The 19,000-nt window shown below is 40.5% G+C and overlaps 8 protein-coding genes across 8 annotated transcripts; 3 read left to right on the forward strand and 5 right to left on the reverse strand.

The window, feature by feature from the left end:
* Positions 1–821: 821 nt before the first annotated feature.
* On the reverse strand, positions 822–1,894 carry SS1G_00003 (hypothetical protein; the record flags this gene model as incomplete). Its single annotated transcript, XM_001597867.1, has 2 exons — positions 822–1,483; positions 1,648–1,894. 2 exons carry the CDS (start codon positions 1,892–1,894, stop codon positions 822–824), a joined length of 909 nt encoding a protein of 302 aa, XP_001597917.1.
* A 5,845-nt stretch (positions 1,895–7,739) lies between these two features.
* Positions 7,740–8,598, forward strand: SS1G_00004 (hypothetical protein; the record flags this gene model as incomplete). The annotated part of the gene is made up of 2 exons (XM_001597868.1): positions 7,740–8,060; positions 8,140–8,598. 2 exons carry the CDS (start codon positions 7,740–7,742, stop codon positions 8,596–8,598), a joined length of 780 nt encoding a protein of 259 aa, XP_001597918.1.
* A 592-nt stretch (positions 8,599–9,190) lies between these two features.
* SS1G_00005 (60S ribosomal protein L7) lies at positions 9,191–10,652 on the reverse strand (the record flags this gene model as incomplete). The annotated part of the gene is made up of 3 exons (XM_001597869.1): positions 9,191–9,817; positions 10,018–10,129; positions 10,642–10,652. 3 exons carry the CDS (start codon positions 10,650–10,652, stop codon positions 9,191–9,193), a joined length of 750 nt encoding a protein of 249 aa, XP_001597919.1.
* A 338-nt stretch (positions 10,653–10,990) lies between these two features.
* SS1G_00006 (hypothetical protein) lies at positions 10,991–12,003 on the forward strand (the record flags this gene model as incomplete). Its single annotated transcript, XM_001597870.1, has 2 exons — positions 10,991–11,927; positions 11,975–12,003. The coding sequence occupies 2 exons, from the start codon at positions 10,991–10,993 to the stop codon at positions 12,001–12,003; spliced, it is 966 nt and encodes a 321-aa protein (XP_001597920.1).
* Positions 12,004–12,298: 295 nt separating this feature from the next.
* SS1G_00007 (hypothetical protein) lies at positions 12,299–13,957 on the reverse strand (the record flags this gene model as incomplete). The annotated part of the gene is made up of 7 exons (XM_001597871.1): positions 12,299–12,322; positions 12,369–12,506; positions 12,554–13,116; positions 13,280–13,387; positions 13,448–13,592; positions 13,645–13,791; positions 13,844–13,957. The coding sequence occupies 7 exons, from the start codon at positions 13,955–13,957 to the stop codon at positions 12,299–12,301; spliced, it is 1,239 nt and encodes a 412-aa protein (XP_001597921.1).
* A 943-nt stretch (positions 13,958–14,900) lies between these two features.
* Positions 14,901–16,356, forward strand: SS1G_00008 (hypothetical protein; the record flags this gene model as incomplete). The annotated part of the gene is made up of 2 exons (XM_001597872.1): positions 14,901–14,925; positions 15,083–16,356. 2 exons carry the CDS (start codon positions 14,901–14,903, stop codon positions 16,354–16,356), a joined length of 1,299 nt encoding a protein of 432 aa, XP_001597922.1.
* Positions 16,357–16,874: 518 nt separating this feature from the next.
* SS1G_00009 (hypothetical protein) lies at positions 16,875–17,654 on the reverse strand (the record flags this gene model as incomplete). The annotated part of the gene is made up of 1 exon (XM_001597873.1): positions 16,875–17,654. The coding sequence occupies one exon, from the start codon at positions 17,652–17,654 to the stop codon at positions 16,875–16,877; it is 780 nt and encodes a 259-aa protein (XP_001597923.1).
* A 358-nt stretch (positions 17,655–18,012) lies between these two features.
* On the reverse strand, positions 18,013–18,680 carry SS1G_00010 (hypothetical protein; the record flags this gene model as incomplete). Its single annotated transcript, XM_001597874.1, has 2 exons — positions 18,013–18,381; positions 18,444–18,680. The coding sequence occupies 2 exons, from the start codon at positions 18,678–18,680 to the stop codon at positions 18,013–18,015; spliced, it is 606 nt and encodes a 201-aa protein (XP_001597924.1).
* Between the last annotated feature and the right edge of the window lie 320 nt (positions 18,681–19,000).

Here is a 19,000-nt window from a genome sequence, read left to right on the forward strand (position 1 = left end):
AGATTTCAAGAAATGATCTAGCTTTCTACTCTTACTCTATTTGCATCTGCTCCTTATTCATCAATAAATTGACACCAATTCTTTGAATGTAAGTTTTGTTAATCAAAGAAAGCTTTGAAAAATTCTGGGCTTGAAATATGTTGAAACGCGCCGATTTAGGCAATATTTATCGCCAACTTATTCCCACTTGAACCAAACAAACCCACGATGAAACCACAATAAGATATGCGTTTCCAGTGGCAACTTGCCTCTTCAGAGTATGTACTTACAGGCGGCGGAAAGAATGAAGAGCATGATCGACAATGCGGGGCGCAAAGCTTAATGGAGTTAGTAGTCTAGCTCATAAGTAAAAGTGTATCCTTGATTCCCATCAAGGGGTTACTACAAAGAATAAATCTTTGTAGTATTTGCTCTATCGACTATGAGCCAAGGAAGCAAGAGGGTGGATAAACCTAGAGGTAGAGAGAGGGCATTAGTTGAAGAGAAACTAGGCAATATTTGAGGGAATACTGCGCAACAAATATAACGGCTTTTAGTGCTTCGATATTTGTGAGAATAAAATTTGAACAATTTAAATGATTTTCATGACATACTGAGACTACTATGAAGTATATGAGCTTTGAAAGATGAGTATTTTGTACAAGAGTAATTATTGTGCATTGAAGTTCACACAGTGCTTATCAAAGCCTCACAGTTATATTTAAAAAAAAACTAAAACAAGTATTCAATCAAATCATGATCTTGAACCATACACAAATGCAAATAATATTCAAGTCACAAGCTTGCCCAGAGAGCCGTTACGCCCTCTCCAAAGCTCTCACTCAAACACTCACCGTGCTCTCCCAAACAATTTTCCCAGCATCCTTCCTGTAATCCGGTAATATGTCACCATCAGGTGCAGAGTGATCATCTGCCTTAAGTCTGTAGACCCCATTGGACCCTCCATTCTCATTTACTACCGAGCTCCTTGCGACCTCCACACGAGCAGGCAATTCTACCCCTGAGACACCTCCCTCTCTTAGCTCGGTAGGCGGATACCTTGAACTAATAGCTAAGAATAATCCTCTTTCACCGGCTTCCTCCACGCTCATTGCAAATAGATTGAGAACAGGTAATACCATCAATCTAAAGAAAGTTGCTAGGATAGCATAAATTCCCGTCGTAGAAGACATCAATCTACCAACCGCTCCAGTATCAACGAATCCTGGATACTTGTGAATGAAAGAAATGCGAGGGTTAGACTTCGCTAGTTCTTCGAAAGCTAGAGTTGTTTGAGTTGTTCCATTACTGGCAGCTTTCATCATGCTGAAATTTTGCTTCACTTCGAGGTCGTTGAGATCAATAGATTTCTCTCGACCACCCGCTAGGATTGAAATGACACGGGGTTTGGGTGCGGCTTGCAGGAGAGGGAGCAAATCATAGGCAAAGCGGAGACGAGAATAGTAACGGAGAGATTGAGGACTGTCAATTCCTTCAGATGATTCTGGATAATGTCAATACATAGTGGAAAAAGAAGGGACAGTGACGAGGATGTACCGGTCCGACCATCAAAGGACAAGTAGCCTGCACTTAGGAATACGAAATCAACTATCTCCTATTTCCTTTTGACCTCATCGCACAGTCTATCCACTTCCCTGATTAGAGAACTTTCGCCTTCAGGGAAACACAGTATTGCTGATGGGTTTGAGAGTCTCAGATCATTGACCAGACGACCCGCAGCTGATTCTGAACGTCCAAAAATATATGCTTTCGGAGCATTTGCGTACTTGACAAATGCTTTCAATGTACCCATTCCGATACCCGATGTTGCACCCACAAAGACGGCAACCATACCAGGAGTAGCTATAGCTTTGAAAGTAGCATTGGAATCCCGAACATCTTTGATGGTGACCATAGTTCTTGCTACTCTGGTTTTGATGGATTTGGTTTTTGCAATGCTGTATAAACTTCGCAGGGTGAACGAAGGGAATTTCACGATTTTATATAAATAAAACGAATGTTGAAAAATAGGGAATATGCGATGTGAACAGTGAATCACATTCCAGAGAAGTTTTATCTGATGTATATATGTGTGAAATCAACACACAATCACAGTCACATCACGATACTCGACTTGATGTCAAGCTTATGTGGATTGTATACATCTCAGATCTATAAGAGCCAAGGATGGATTATAAATCTAGTACCCTACTTTTGGGCCACCTTCCTTTTGGGCCACTTCTCCCCTCCAAAAATGACGAAAATCAACCTTTATGACTTTTTTATTTATAAATATAATTCTTTGAAATTTTAATTACAAATTTATTGCTTATATGATAATAATATAACGATACTATACTGGAGGCAGCGGCTGCCTAAGGTTTCGTCTGGTTGGTAGTTGTGGGTTAAGGCTTTATCACTGGTCTTCATTTGGAAGTAAAGTCGTTACTAGATCAAATAAAATATAGATAAACTAATTGATAATTAAGTTGAGTATAAAGTTTCTTAACTACAAGATTAAATGAATGTTTATATACCCTATATCATCTTTTGAGGACCTTTGGGACCCTAAGGTCCAAAAGGTCCTCAAGGTCCTCGAGGTCACATGAATTAATGAATCGTGACATAATATTATATATAAATTATAAAATCATTTTTTTTTTTTAAAAAAAATTATTTTTATTTAAATATAATAATACCTAATGAAAGTTATTTCAATAAATTTTAGATCTTTATTATTATTATTAACGTGGTTTATTATCGGGTCGCCAATATCACCGGGTCGCCACTTTTTTCACCATTCAACCACTTCAATTTTGTATTATTCAACAACTACTCAATCAATTGATTGAAACTATTAAGAATCTAATAATCTAGGGTCTATTATACTATTTTAATAAGTTCTTGAATTGTGATCAGTTCTCCCATATATACTACAGCATCGATTAGAAGATGCTTCTCCATTAGAATTCCCTCTCTTTTGATGTTCATCGCGTTGAATCTGAACATCAACCTTTTGTTGAAATAATATATCAAAAGCCTCTTGTTCAGTAAGCACTCCTTGACGTAATTGAATCTTTTTTGCGCATCGACGTTTGCTTAATGCCTCGTTTGCCTTCCGAAGTGTACGATTTTCTGCATTTAAAAGTATATTCTCATATGCTAATCTCTTTGTACCTTTAGCTAGAGTTAATACAGTTTCGAATATAGATGTAGGAGAGCTTGATTGATGATGACTTATTCGAGATTTTATTAAAGTTGATTGAGAAAGAGCTTCAATTGGATTGTGAGGTGTTTGAGAGATTCAAGGATCTATATTGAGAGAGGGGGGAGTAGGTGTATGAATTCGAATATCTAACTTTGAGAGTACAGCTTCAGGATTAAATGGTATTAATCCAATTCCTCGAAACCCAGCTTTTATATTCTGAGATGTAATTGATTGTTGATATACAGCTTTGAAAGCTATAAAGAATTCAACTTTAGAGATATAATTGATATATACTTTGATAAATCCATCAATTTGATTATTATACAAGTGTTTCAAGACATTAAAACATCTAACATCGAATAATTGAGTTAAATAATTAGAATATATTAATAGCTTTATATATATTATATCATTTGCTTTGCAATATGATTGAAAAGATATTGATTTATAACTTTTGTATTTATTCAACATTAATATTCGATATTTGCTTTTTCTTCGATGAATAATATATTTATCGAAATGCTTTAATCATTCTAACCCTATCTCATTATTTGTTTATCCATTGGAAGTAGATTTAATAGCCCAATCTATAGGAAGATCAATTTCGGTATATTAATTCGAAAGATGGATTTGTCCTTGAACTATCAGAAATGGAGGTATAGTTTCACCCTCTTTATTACCACATATAATTGCTATAGCCCATTCTTGATTGCCTGATTGTATTGTCTTGCTTCTACTATTTCGTTCAGCACTAGTTACAACCATACAGGCAACTATAATCCCCATCATGAAGCCTGTTTCATCGAAATTATAGAAATCGCAATCCTGAATACCATATTTCGCTCGCATATTCAATACCATTTGAAACTATCTTTCAATAAGCTTAAAATCTTCACAAAAAGCCCTTTGAAAATCATAAACACAATTAAAACACATCTTTAATTCTATATAACACTTTACAAATCGATGAGCCCAGAGCTTTCCAACCTTCTTTATCCTTTACGATTGAAGAATATAATTCGTTATATCTTCCATATCATTCAATTTAGGTGCAAACCCTTTATCATCTATATCAATTATATACTGAAGAAGCACTTTCTCTTCTAATTCAGTTATTTTATACCTATTTGCTCGAGTTTCCATTTGGTTATTTCGATTGTTGTGTTACGTCCAAAACGATTAGTATGTCACATGACCATAAAACATGTGATGGAACGGTGAGGAACGAACGTTCCTAGGAACAACCAGGAACGCTCGTTCCCAGGAACGACGATTCCTAGTTAACCATAGGCACGAAGGACTATATAATCAAGATGGATTTCTTTTGTATAGAGCTTCGTGCTCAAGATCAATCATTTAGTATACTCTACTATTAGTTACGAATTGCATATCATTATTGTCATTACTTCAAGTCCCTGCTTGACGCCTAGTTATAAACCTACTTCGAGAGCCTAGAGCACTTCCACGTGATCTAGACGGCAAACCTCGTAACATGTTGATTCTATTGCGTAATGTAGATCGAGATACTAAATAGACTTTCGCAGCTTTCATAATTGTCAAATTTTTAGACTTTCGAATAACTTCAATAGCTAAGATGATTCAGGCTTCTTTTGATTGTGTTTCCATGATAATTCATTGAGATATCCCGAATTGAAATTGAAGTGGTTGAATGGTGGAAAAAGTTGGCGAGCCCGGGATATTGGGGGACCCGATGATAACCACGTATATATATATTATATATATATATATATATATTATATATATATATATTATATTATTATTATTATTATTATTATTATTATTATTATTATTATTATTATTATTATTATTATTATTATTATTATTATTATTATTATTATTATTATTATTATTATTACTATTATTGTTATTGTTATTTTTATTATTATTGTTATTGTTATTGTTTATAAGTCTAATATTTTACTTTTGGATTATTTTTTAAAATCATTATTTTTAATTATTAATAACTTGTTACGAGGTTTGCCGTCTAGATTATGTGGAAGTGCTCTAGGCTCTCGAGGTAGGTGTAACGATACTGTACCGGAGGCAGCGGCTGCCTGAGGTTTCGTCTGATTGGTAGTTGTGGGTTAAGGCTTTATCACTAGTCTTCACTTGGAAGTGAAGTCGTTACTAGATCAAGTAGAATGTAGGTAAACTAATTGATAACTAAGTTGAGCACGAAGCTCCTAAACTATGAAACTACTCTGACTATATACTGAACAATAAAGGGGGCCCCTAAAAGCTTTCTGGCTCCTCAAGACTCCTTATCACGCGATTTCTGATGGTGCGTGCGCATACGATCTTCAGGTGACCAAGATCACATACTAATTCGATGAAATCTGATCGTGTTTGCGCACGGCCTAAGCTCTCCTAATTAATCAGTTTGCTACCATCGTAACACCATCAATCCTAATGGTGAATCGTGACAGTAGGTTTATAACTAGGCATCAAGTAGAGACTTAAAGTAATGATAATAATGATATGCAATTCGTAACTAATAGTAGAGTATACTAAATGATTGATCTTGAATATAAAGCTCTATATAAAGAAAATCCATCTTGATTATATAGGCCTTTATATTTCAATCATTGAAACGATGAAGTTAGGGAGCGAGATTCGAATCTCGCTTTCTTACAAGATTATTATTACGAGGTTTACTGTCTAAATCACATAGAAATACTTCAGGCTTTTGAGATAATTTATAACTAGATGTTAAACAAAGACTTAAAGTAATGACAATAATGCAATTCGTAACTAATAGTAGAGTATACTAAATGATTGATCTTGAGCACGAAGCTCTATACAAAGGAAATCCATCTTGATTATATAGACCTTCATGCCTATGGCTAGTCAGGACCGCTGCGCGGTCCTGGACAGCCAGCGTTCCTCAGCGGTCCATAACGTGACTTTAATCACGTTACCTTGGTTTAGTCATGTGACGCGGCATAGAAGATAGCCGTTGTAACAGCCTAGTTATAAACCACCTCGAGAGCCTAGAGCACTTCCACGTGATCTAGACGGCAAACCTCGTAACAATTTGAAGGTTTCAAAAAAATTTACAATTTATTTTTAGTAATTTTTATTGAAAAGTTATTCAAGGTTTTTAAGATTTTTAAATTTGTATTTTATATTAAATCTTATACAAATTGAAAGTTGTAATTTCAACTTTCAATATCTCAATCAATTGTCACACTCAAGAATACTGGGTAAAGTATCTTGTATTAGAAAATACTAAGCTAAGGAGAAAAGAAGAAGGAAAACAAGAGTAGAGAGTTTTCCTATGATTAAATACAAACGGGGCATGCCACGTGACCCGGAGGTGTGAGGCGTCACATCAATAAAATCACGAAAAATCTGAAACTTTTAGAATTTATTTGTCACGATTCATTAATTCACGTGACCTCGAGGACCTTGAGGACCTTTTGGACCTTAGGGTCCCAAAGGTCCTCAAAAGATAATATAAAGTATATAAATATTCATTTAGTCTTGTAATTAAAAAAAGCTTTATACTCAATTTAATTATCAATTAGTTTACTTATATTCTACTTGATCTAATAACGACTTTACTTCCAAATGAAGACCAATAATAAAGCCTTAACCCACAACTATCAACCAGACAAAACCTTAGACAACCGCTGCCTTGTTACGAGGTTTGCCGTCTAGATCACGTGGAAGTGCTCTAGGCTCTCGAAGTAGGTTTATAACTAGGCGTCAAGCAGGGACTTGAAGTAATGACAATAATGATATGCAATTCGTAACTAATAGTAGAGTATACTAAATGATTGATCTTGAGCACGAAGCTCTATACAAAAGAAATCCATCTTGATTATATAGTCCTTCGTGCCTATGGTTAACTAGGAATCGTCGTTCCTGGGAACGAGCGTTCCTGGTTGTTCCTAGGAACGTTCGTTCCTCACCGTTCCATCACATGTTTTATGGTCATGTGACATACTAATCGTTTTGGACGTAACATGCCTTTAGTATAGTATCGTTATATATTATTATATGTTAAAAGGAATAGAAGTTACCGGTACTAATCACGTGTCGTGATTAGTAATACGGTTACCTAAACAGGCTAGATTAGACGAACCATAAGCAGGCATATTGGTCCCCTCCGAGGATACCAAGAGGAGATCTTAATATGCCTACAGACGTAGTAATATAGTCAATATAGAGGCCTCTTCCACCCAATCTTTTAATATTATACTAGTTTTTTAAATTAATAATTTAATTAATATATTATTACTTTTCAATTGAATATAAATAATTGATAATTGATTAACTATATATATATCAATAAGTCAGACATAATAAATAAAAATAAATTTGACTCATTTAATTTATAATCGGTTCTCAGTGCATCCACCAATCGGAGAAAACTGCGCAAAATCTTGCCCCTCCCCACCGCCATCGCGCTATCAATAGAGTGCTTCTAACTTTTGTGATTACAATGTTGTCAACCTTACCTTACATAAGCTTTCCACTCTCCCATATTCAATCCAGTTCAATACCGTGGTTCTGACTCTTGTTAATTATGGCGACCCGATGTCTTACACGCAGATGTGCTGGGCTTACCTCCGCTCCTCCTACATCAGTTGTCCAAGGATTTATAAAGACAGCCACGACAGCTCGACCATTCCATCAAAACACCCCGCGTCCGATCTTCGACTTCCTCGCTCCACGTTTGGGTGCTCCCTTCCAGTCATATGTTCTCAAGCGGAATAGGATATCAAGGGACTCTATTAGGTATTTCTCGAATACTGTGGTACGGAAAGCTACTGTCACTACATTCAATCCGCGAAAAAACGATGATGGGACAGAGCAGAAGATTGAAATTACACCCCGGGCTGCAGATGTACGTATTTTTGTCTTCCCCTCCTACCGCCCTCTTCAAGCACCGCAAATCCGATTATATACTAATTGTTTGTTCCCAGCGTCTACAACAACTGCGCAAAAAAGAGAACAACCCCAATCTCGCTCTCCGGGTCGAAGTCCAATCGGGGGGCTGCCACGGCTTCCAATATGTAATGTCTTTATGCGATCTCCCAGCCAATATCTCTCGAGATCTTTTCTCCAAAGACCCTGTCCAATCCGAATCTTTTTCCTCTTCCAGTACCTCATCCACAGATTCAAATGCCATGCCTACTTCATCTAGCTCTTCGAAGTCAAATACCTCAGCCACAATGGATCTTCGCGAAGATGATACAGTATTCAGCTACATTAGCGATCATTTACATGCCAACGTCGTTATGGATGTCTTTAGTCTTGACGCCTTGAAAGGTAGTAAAATAGATTACGAAGTCAAGTTGATCGGTGCCGAATTCAAGATTATTGACAATCCTGCCGCCACTAGTAGTTGTGGTTGCGGAACAAGTTTTGACATCAAGTTTTGAGTCTGAAAAGGGTCGATGACTGTACTATTAATTACTGGATTACTTTTAATTACTGGATATGGAAAAGGCATTTTCAGCATTTTTTACAAAATTCCGGGATACGTTCTACCATCTGGCTTGGGCTTAACTTGAATGTCGTGGTGTAATTTGATATGGTGTAAACCAGCAGCTGAAGTTGACATGAACATGAATTTGTGGAGGAATCTCAAAATAAGTACACATCCCTACGGGTGGCCTTGCATGCGCTGTCGATACCTGTGCTTTTGAGGTCTCACTCCCTGTAAAAAGACCTGGTAATTCAAGAAGCAAACAGATTTAGAAAGCACAATAGAGATATCGTGTTCCGATTCAATTGAAGACTAGATAGGAAGGACATCATCGAGCACAATGCTTTGCAAGTGAAAAAAGTCGATAGCAGCAGTCTTGGGGTGGCACGTAGGGAACTTTAAGAAGTGAAAGTTGCTTTGCAGTAAAATCAAAAATGGTATCAATTATCTTAAGAGAAGTGTATTATTCTTTTGGGTTCTTATACGTCATACATGCCAGTAAACGCTAAGCCAAAGTAAATACCCCCAGTCCCATCAACCAAGCTTTAGTTCATTTGTCTGACCAAAGCGTTGATCTTCTCCTCACGGTTACCAAGGTCACCACCAAGAACGTAGTGGTTGAACTTTCTTGGGCGGAAACCACCAGTTGGGTTGCTGAGCTTGAATGGCCAGAGGAAGTTGGCGGCTTGCTTGAAGTTGGGGCCGACGGTGAAGATCTCGTGGATCAAATCTTCCATACAGACAATACCGTATTTTCCGAGGTTGGCCTCGATGATGGAGTTGTCGGTAAGAGCAATGCGTTGCTTGTCGACCTTTCCGTAACCACGCTTGTAGACGAGCTCACGGACGGTCTTGAGGTTAGGGTAACCATAAGCGATCCATGGCTCAACAACCTTGAGCATCTCGAGGGTAGCCTTGGTCATACGAACGAAGACACCGTTGTTGATTTGAAGAAGACGGAGGAGCTGGAGAATCTTGCGAGGCTTGGGTGCGATCTTGTTGATACCCTTGATACGGATAACGAAGACCAACTTGGGCTCAGCTGGGATGTAGAAAGAACCAGATTGCTTGGCGACACGAGCAAGACGAATCTTCTCCCGCTCCTCGTCACGGTACTCCTTGACGTACTTCTCAGCACGCTTGAAGATGACACCACGCTTCTCCTTGTTGGCCTATATGATGAGAAAGATTAGTCTCGCAATCAAATATAAATGTGAATACCAATGGCATGTGTTGAAACTTTTGTCAGACCCGAAAGATGATTAATTTGGACAACATCGACGTGAAGTCTAGTCACAAGTATGGTTGTTTATGCATCATATAAAGTAACACATGCTATTGAAGGTGGAAGTGGAGTTGGTTCACGACGTACCTTCTTGACCTTCTCGGTCTCAGCAGCTCGTGCCTCTCTCTCCTTGGCTTGACTCTTGCGCTTCTTCAAAAGCGTCTCAGGGATGAGAACCTGCTGAGCGGTTGGGGTGGTTCTGTATCAAATATTAGTCTGGTATCCAGCATACACATGTATGGAGAAGAGCGCCGAGAGGGAATTGCGGCTATAGCGCAGCATTCTCGCAAAAGGCAGACTCGACTGTAATATCTTTAATCGGTGAAAACTGAATCGATATCGACAACCCCTCTTCCCACGAAGGTAGAATTGCAGATCTCAATTGGCAAATATTCTCATCCGACAAAACCCAGGCAGACGCCTAGAATATATGCACAACATTATTGAATGTTTTCGTGGTCTTAAAAGGTACCATTGTATTTCCATTCATGTGTGACAATTGTTTTAAAGGAGAAGATTTTAATCTTCAACCTCAAGACCCCATACTACGTCTCTCGAAGCTCAAGCCAAAAGACATGAATCAACGAGGGAGTAGCTTGAGACAGTTCGAGCTGGAAACCATTTCAGGTTCCAGCTTTCGAGAGGAACGCGACCATATCTGAATCCAGCACAATCAATCGACTCTTGGAAGGAGTTTGGGGGTATTCTTACGTGGCAGACATCGTGGTGGGTTGTCGATTTCGAGGTTGTCGTGTCGGAGGGAGAAATGTCGAAATATCTATTTGTTAAATTGAAAATTTATTCTAAAGCCGGATGTGTGAGAAATCGACTCGCCTAATTATGACGCTAGTGGTATTAGCTCTGCTCTCAATGCACATTGCGCATGTCACGTGTTAAACTCCAGAGAGCGCGCAACCTTCCAAATTAATTTACACATTTTCTGAAGTTCCCGTGGCATGATAATCCATTCATATTCTTTAATTATTCTCCCTTGAAACGCACTTCGTTTCAATCTCGACACCGAGAAGTTACTCATTTACATCGCGAAAGGTGTCCAATAATGTCCACAATTTATGCCATAGGCTCAAATGGCTCAGGACAACTTGGAATTGGTCATAAAGAAGATGTATCAGTGCCCAAGCCGGTCATTTTCGAGGATGATGTTCCCGAAAAAGTCCAGCAAATCGCAGCTGGAGGTAATCACAGCCTCATATTATCGACCACAGGTAAATTATACTGTTCGGGGGATTCATCCTACGGAGCCTGTGGACTCACTCCCGATTCGCACTTTGCTGAATCAACATTTCGACGTGTGAAACTTTCGGATAATTTCACAATTAATGAAGGACCAGTAGCATTCTGCGCGGCAACTTGGGAAGCATCTATTATTGTCCAGCGAGATGCAGATGGTCACGCAACGAAGGTGTATTGTTTTGGGACAGGAAACAGAGGAGAGTTAGGTCTGGGACAGTTTCTGTTTCGATCATCCAAACCTCAGATGATTGAAGATTTTCCACCCGTTGGGCTAGAAGTAGTCGATATCGCCACATCTGTCAGTCATGTGGTCGCTGTCTTGAGTAATGGAGATGTATATGGTTGGGGAAGTGGCCGAAAAGGACAACTTGGTCACCCTGACAGTGTCGTGTATGCTCCTCGCAAGATTGAAGGCCTCGATTTCAAAGTTGTCAGAGCTATCTGTGGAAGGGAATTCACATGTCTTTTGGCGGAGCCCTCCAGTGGTCAACACAGAATTATAGGCTCTGACAAGTGGAATATTAGATCTTCAGCACCGGAGAAAATATCCGGATGGACAGATGCTGGTAGCACATGGGGAAGTATTCTAATATTGAAAAGTGATGGGTCACTTGTTTCCTGGGGACGAGATGACCATGGGCAGTTAGCTCCATCGCGACTACCATCCGTAACTCAAATTGCTATTGGCAGTGAGCATGGTCTGGCACTCACCGCAGAAGATGAAGTCTGTGCATGGGGATGGGGTGAGCACGGAAATTGCGGACCAAAAACTAAAGATGGAGATGTGAAGGACACCTGGAATGTGGTAGCATCTACTAAATACATGCCAGTAGCAGCAAAAATCTCATATATCGGCGCCGGGTGTGCTACGAGCTGGATCTGCCTCAACTCATGATAGCCTACGCAAGGTGGACAGATCATTATTCTCACAAGCTACCCGCTAGTCCCCCAAGGGCTGTTTGCCTCGCGGCCGAAACTCTGATGTACCCGCTTGTCGGCATGAGTATCCGGGCTGCATCCCTTCAAGGTCATACCCGCACCCGACCCATTTTGTACGATCCGAGCGGCCTATAGCTCGTTTAATTCTCTATCTATGGACGCCTAAGCCAAGATATCACTCATCAAACATACCACGAACCTAACACGTTAATAAACTTCCTGGCTACAAAAGTTTGGTGACTCACTTGTGATAGGCGCTGAGTTGGTGCCACACGTTGTGTTGGCACGGTTATATATTTTTCGCTAGGTACCTCCGAATCCTTGGGGTTACTTTTGTTCTGAGTCTCTTGTAATCGGCGACTTGGATCACTAGCCGAGGATTCCTGTGAAGTGTTAGAAATAGCTTCGGGCAGGTCTCCACCAAACTTACGTCTACATTTGCATCCCACAGTAACATCTCATTGTCCTCATACTCATAATCAACAGGGTCCCATCTACGGTCGTCATCGTTCGCCGGCATAAACAGCGCTTGCGATTGAATGCTGGGTTGGGGAGGTGGAGGAGAAGGCCTAGAAATCTTTCTTCTCGTGTTCTCTCGAATCAGATTTTGTTCTGGATCAACTGGTGCAGCCATCTCGGAGCCAAATCTAGTTCTTTTCAAACTCGATGTGGCCTCCAAGGCCTGTCTTACAGCTGGTCCTTTTGAAGCTCGAACCCCATTTGTCGCTGGTATTGTAGATATCGCCCTTGCTTCACCGGTTGTCATAAGGATAAATTCGCACTGCATTCCGTCCTCACTGTACGTAAGCTGCATTGGACTTGAAGGATTTGAGTATAAAGCTCTAATGTTTGTGTTGGTTATCCCTGCATGAGCGATGATTGACTTGAAGTCTTTGACGCTGGTAATAATATGAAGCTGCTCTTCGACGCTGAACTCGACGAATTCCGAGGTTTCCACGGCGATTGTGGTGCGTAAAGGCTGCTTCAAGACTGCTATAGAAAAGTGAGTATTTTGCATAAAATATGAGGTTGAAATAGTGAGACTTGCCGTTCCCGGACGTAATTTTTTCTGTAAAACTGGTCAGGCTCACGCGGCTCTCGGTAGAAAAGATATCGAGTTGTTCAGTCCCCGGCCCAAAATGCTCTGCAAACTCACGCATTGTTTTTGAAGATATCGACCAGCTATTACAAGCCGCATCTCTTGAGAACAGCGCATGCAGAGGCGGAACAGCTTCGAAATTCAGCCGGTAAATCTTTAACACTCCTAAATTTTGGTACTGTCGTCAGCAAGAATACATTCCACCACCGTGATTCATTCATTTACCATGCCTGCATAAAATTCTCACAATGAAACGACTTTTTGTTGCCCCGTCTCCATCCTCAATTGATACGTCACACTTTTCAATGGCAGTGTCTTTTTCCTTGGAAGCATCGCCCCCAATACGACCCTTAAAAACAGCTAACAAGGCCTATCAAATAATCAACTAACAATCCTGATGGCGTACAAAGCCACAGACATACTTTGTTGTAAATCTTGCAGCTAAACTTTTCTTGTGTTTGGCGACCACTACGCACTGGCGTATATTGATACTTGGAGAAGAATTTATTTCCCACCAAGGTGAAGGAAGCATAAGCCGACTTTGTAGAGTTGAGTGTGGTCAAAATGAGCTGTAAAGACTTTAGCAATCTAATTATACGATAATGGGATATTTGAATTCACCCTGCTTTGAGTAGCTTCGATAGATACGGTTTCACTGAATTTTCCAAGACACACGAGTGCATCATGCAATCTCCCCAGAGCTTCCGGAGTGAGTGTGAAAGTCAGAACCGCCATGGCGAATTCGAACATCAACCAAATCCTGTGGATGCAATAGATAGATAGATAGCCTTTCAAAGCTGTGAAAAAAACCAAACACTGATCTTCATAACAAAAATGTTTTAAGACTCATCGACATAAGATCACGAAGAGAGTAAAACAATGATCTCTTGGTGATATGTGATATCTACCTAGGTAGGTACTAAGGAAGTGTTAGTTGATTTAGAGTTGAGTTAGAAAGCCAACATCACGTGCCTCTGTCGCGTCCCTACCTCAGTGACGCGATTTGCCCCGCGATTTCTACTCGACACTCGATCTCAAACATCCACCGGGAAGAGAAGAGAACAAACACCACATCTAATATTGATGGGAAAAGCTTTATTAATTTAACTAACTTTAATTTTATCAATGCTTATAACAGAATATCTATAATATATAATTTCTATTACATGCATACGTACATATAAGTCCTACCTCATTGTTTTTTCTGATCAAATCCACTTGAGAACATCAATAATAATCGAAAGGTGCATCGCCACCTAGATTCTCAGGAGGAATTACCATCCTCCAAGCAACAAAAATACAATGTCTCCGGGGCTCGGGACCGAGACGTGCTCCAAGGATACCATCTCTAGTCCAGCGTATAGGATTATACGTGATGAACAAAAGATGATAAGCTTGCCAGGAGATATACTTCTCCAAATCTGCGAAGAGCTAGGCACTCAACTTGAATTTGGAGTTCTTTTCAATTGTGCCATCGCTGGCAAGCAATTGGTTGGCTCAGCGTTGCAATGGCTATATAGGTAGGAATCTTGCCCGTTAATCCATTTCCCAAATCAAGCCTTTCAATAACCTCTTGTAGATCACACAATGAATACTTAAGGATTATTAGTAGCGAAGGAGAGGCCCCCGAGTGGTCGAAAATACAAAGGCGCAATTCTAAATACAACGCGGTTTCGAAATGGGCGTTGTCATGGCAATCCGTTGTACGCTCAAGTCTAGGGGCTACCGCTTATCCATACTGTCTATATATACGCTCACTCGATTTAACAAATCTTTCAAATCTCCTTGAGGATGGCACCTTCCGAATTTCTGCGATGGATAATTTCTTTGCTGATGAGATGGCAAAGTTCTTAAGTGTAGATGGCGCACCGAGAAGGCGCACCAAGAGAGGACCACAAGTCCGACTCAACACCACAACTATTCTCAATTTAATAGGAGAATCTATAACAAGATACGTTAGCGAACGCGCGGACGAAACCCAGACAACTGTCGCTCTTGAGAATCTTTCCGGCGATATTACATCAGTTGCATTACCAGTATGGGTGGGTCGATTGTCAAGGTTGAAATCTATGACTATTTGGGATGGAAAATCTTTGAACGAGAACGTAGCGGCGGTGATCTTTAATAAATGTCCCAATTTCGACGAAATACGGATATTTGTGTGCTCAGACGATACTGATCATAATCCCGCCTCGTTTATAAAAGGCCTTAGACACAACAGCCTTCTTTCCCTCGAGGTTTTGTCTAATTGTAAGATCGGTCCGTCATTTCTATCTGCCTTGAATCACCATTGTGAATCACTCAAAAGCTTAAAGCTTCAGAGCCTCAATTCGGAAGCCATCAAGAATCTTAACATTCTTCAAAGTTGTACTACACTTGAGACACTTGATCTAGAAGACAGTCAACATACCGTGGATTTGGAAGCTACGGAGAACGACGTATTTCTTGAAACCATCGAATGGCTTGGCCACTGCGAGAAACTCCGAGAATTGGTTTTAAACGGAATTATTTGTGCCCCGGCTATTTTAAAGCAGGTTTGTTTACGAAACAATATTCGACTACAACGATTAGTAGTCACCGGCCCTTCTCTTGTCAATGATACGGATTTTCACAGGGCCATTTCTCACCAGACCGAGCTCGAGGTCCTTGAGCTCCGAGGTGGCTCGGATGAGGTATTTAGAGTCAGGGATGATATTGATAACCTGCTCACATCTATCTGTCAACTCACTAAGCTCAAGGAACTCACCATTGTGGAGTCATTTGAGTATTTTAGTAGTAACGAAATCAGACGTCTCGCCCAAAGCCTACCCCTTCTCGAAAAGTTCCACTTCTCAGGCTATGGCATTGGAGATGAGATCTTACCATACTTATCAAATCTACATAATTTGCGGGATGTGTCTATCGCCGCAATTTCCAGTTTTACCCTCGACGGCCTGCTGACCTATGTCTCGACTTTACGAGATACGAACCAAGGTCTTGTACTCTCGGTTATGAGTCAGAATTCCGACCAAAATCTTGCGCCATTGGAGCAGCAGCTTGTCCGAGAAGGGATCATTGCGAAAGTAGATGGCAAATTTGACTTCGCACTGCTAAGAGAAGTGGCCGAATCTGAGTTTGATTCTGCGTCTGATTAAATGTGATGTAGGATCGATCGGTGAACAAGGGTGCTGGCGGTTGGGATACAATTGGGCTGAATATGATGATACCAAGATGAGGATTATGGAGTTCTGGCTTGGCTACAAAAGGGAAAATATTGGAATCAGTGCTTCTATGAGCCATGATTTATGTGAAAAGGGCGGAAGCTAGGACCATGGTTAGCTAGCACGCGCTCTTTACTGAAGACTTTTTAAATGAATAATACAAACACTCTTAAACCATTTACAGTAATGGTCTCCTCTCCGGTAAATATGAGTAGATCGGACTAATTGAGGTATGGGTGCATTCAAGCATCTATCCGAACTGCTTAGAGAAGTTGATATGAGATGTACTTTTTAATGAAAAAGTGTTGGATGTTCAATACTGTTGGTATATTTAACACCAATAACATTACGTATTAACGACATAACTCTAATTTGATCCCACAATGAGGATTCTCGTCAACCGTAGTAATTTGTGACAACTCATTTCTAACCTTCAATCACTACCTTCGGTATCAATGACAATATATGCCACTCGTTGAACCACGAGCTTGTGTTTGATCCTTGGGCTGGGCCATCTCACGCATAACTTTTCCAACAAACCCCACAATCTCACCACTCACCTCGTTCGGAGCCTCCAACATCATCAGATGTCCCACCCCATCCAAGACTATCAATGTCTTTCTCTTCTCCACTACCCCACTTAGATTGTCCAGTGTTTCTTTCACTCTCTCTAACGTTTCAACCTTATCGTCCCCACCAGCAAGTACCAACGTTGGCACAGTGATCATCCTTGACTCTTCCAATATGTCCTCCTTCATTCCATATTCCGGCCACGCTGGTTTCGCACACTGATTGCAAGTTACCGCATTGGTCACTAGACTACCGACCACATGATCAGGAAGAGGCGTAGTGGACAGGATGTGAGTAACAGTAAAATTAGCAGCTTCAATAGTATCAAAAGCAGTCAATTGCTGCTTTGCCATTTCCTCGGGAAGAACCAAAGACGTAGGAGGAGCGGGCGCAAGAAGTACGAGACCTCGGAGTTTAGGAAAAGACCTTGTAGGAGGAAGCGTTTCAATTGCAAAAGAGAGATGCATAGCAACTTTTCCACCCATTGAATGGCCGATCAGAATGAAAGACTGATCTGGGGGTAGGAGTTGGGGAATAAGAGTAAAAATATCTTTGGAGAGGTCCCGGATATGATACGCATCTGGATCTTGTGTGCCGGTGGAGGATCCCCAGCCTCGGAAATCAATAGCTAAGCAAAAATAGTTGGCGGAGAGAAGTTTCATAAGAGGGGAATAGGTGCTAGAAGAACCACCCCAGAAATGTAGAAAAATTAGGGCTGGTGAGGAGTTGGGTACGCCTGAAGAGAGGACATTGAGTTGAATGAAGGAGTTGATGTCATAAATTTTTGAGCTTGTCATCATGTGAATGTTGAGTCTGTTGGGTGATGAATGTGAAGCAGTAGTTGATCGAGCTATATATGCTTAACTCCCAAGTATATAGTGAGAAGGGAACGGATATAGCAACAAAATATGCGGATGTACACGACCACGATCGATGGTAGCATGGCTCTAGAAAAACATTTAAGAATTCTAGTTGAATCATGATGGCGTAAATCCGAAGAGATATTCTTAATATCAAAGGTCACGCCCCTTTCTTTGATGACTCTTGCGTCGAAGTTTCCTTGCCTTCAAAAATCTCCCCGTCATCCTCGTCATCCTCGTCAAGCTCCTCTTGTTCCTCTACCTTGTCCTCCTCTGCTTTCGCTGCTTTCTCTTCCGCCAGTAGTCGATATTTTCTCTTACTCTTTTTCACTGCACTGCTCTTCTTTTTCCTTTTCGTCTCCCCCACAATCGCAACCCTACTCTCCTTCCCTTTCTCCAATAGCTCAACCCTTTCCGCCAGCATTTGCCGGGCAATTTTGCGATTCTGTGTACGAGAGCGGGTGGCTTGAACTTTGAGAACCATACCTGTTGGAATATGTTTTAACTGGACCGCGGAGGAGGTTTTATTCTGTGAAATGATAAGTTGTGGATTTCAGGTCAAGGTTTCGACTCGATAGCGGGACGACCTACGATTTTCTGACCTCCAGGCCCGCTGCCATGCAAGAATACCTCTGTAAATTCCGCTTCATCTATGGGTGCTGGACGGTCTGGCATCTTCTTCTTCCATAATGTCGTTGTGCTGCAAATGCTGCGTTTGATAATTGAGCTTGAATTAACAACATTAGCACTTCCAAGGCCGACGCCTTTAGGAAGTATTGAAAGTAATCTTTGTAGCATTGTACATCTTGACAATCTACCAATTGCCATGAACCTAATTAACTCTTCGTAATTGTGTTTAGTTGTCACTTCGGTTGGATCATGTTCTACTGAGGTGGTATGTTCGGATTGATGAAAATTGATCGCATTAATTACTACCTACTAGGTAGGTAGATGGCATAATTAATTGGTGGTTATCATACCCCGGGAAATTCGATATTCAGGTACACACTCCGTACCCCTACTCGAGTACTGGTGTACCTCACAAAAAGTTCCGCCTCCGCCATTTCCATTTCGTCCTCCTCTTCTTCTCAATCCTCAATTCATCAACCCTCAATTTTCTCTCATGTTCAATTTCACATTGCAGCTTT

This window comes from Sclerotinia sclerotiorum, genomic scaffold, assembly GCF_000146945.2.
Source record: "Sclerotinia sclerotiorum 1980 UF-70 scaffold_1 genomic scaffold, whole genome shotgun sequence".
In the NCBI taxonomy this organism is placed as follows: domain Eukaryota; kingdom Fungi; phylum Ascomycota; class Leotiomycetes; order Helotiales; family Sclerotiniaceae; genus Sclerotinia; species Sclerotinia sclerotiorum.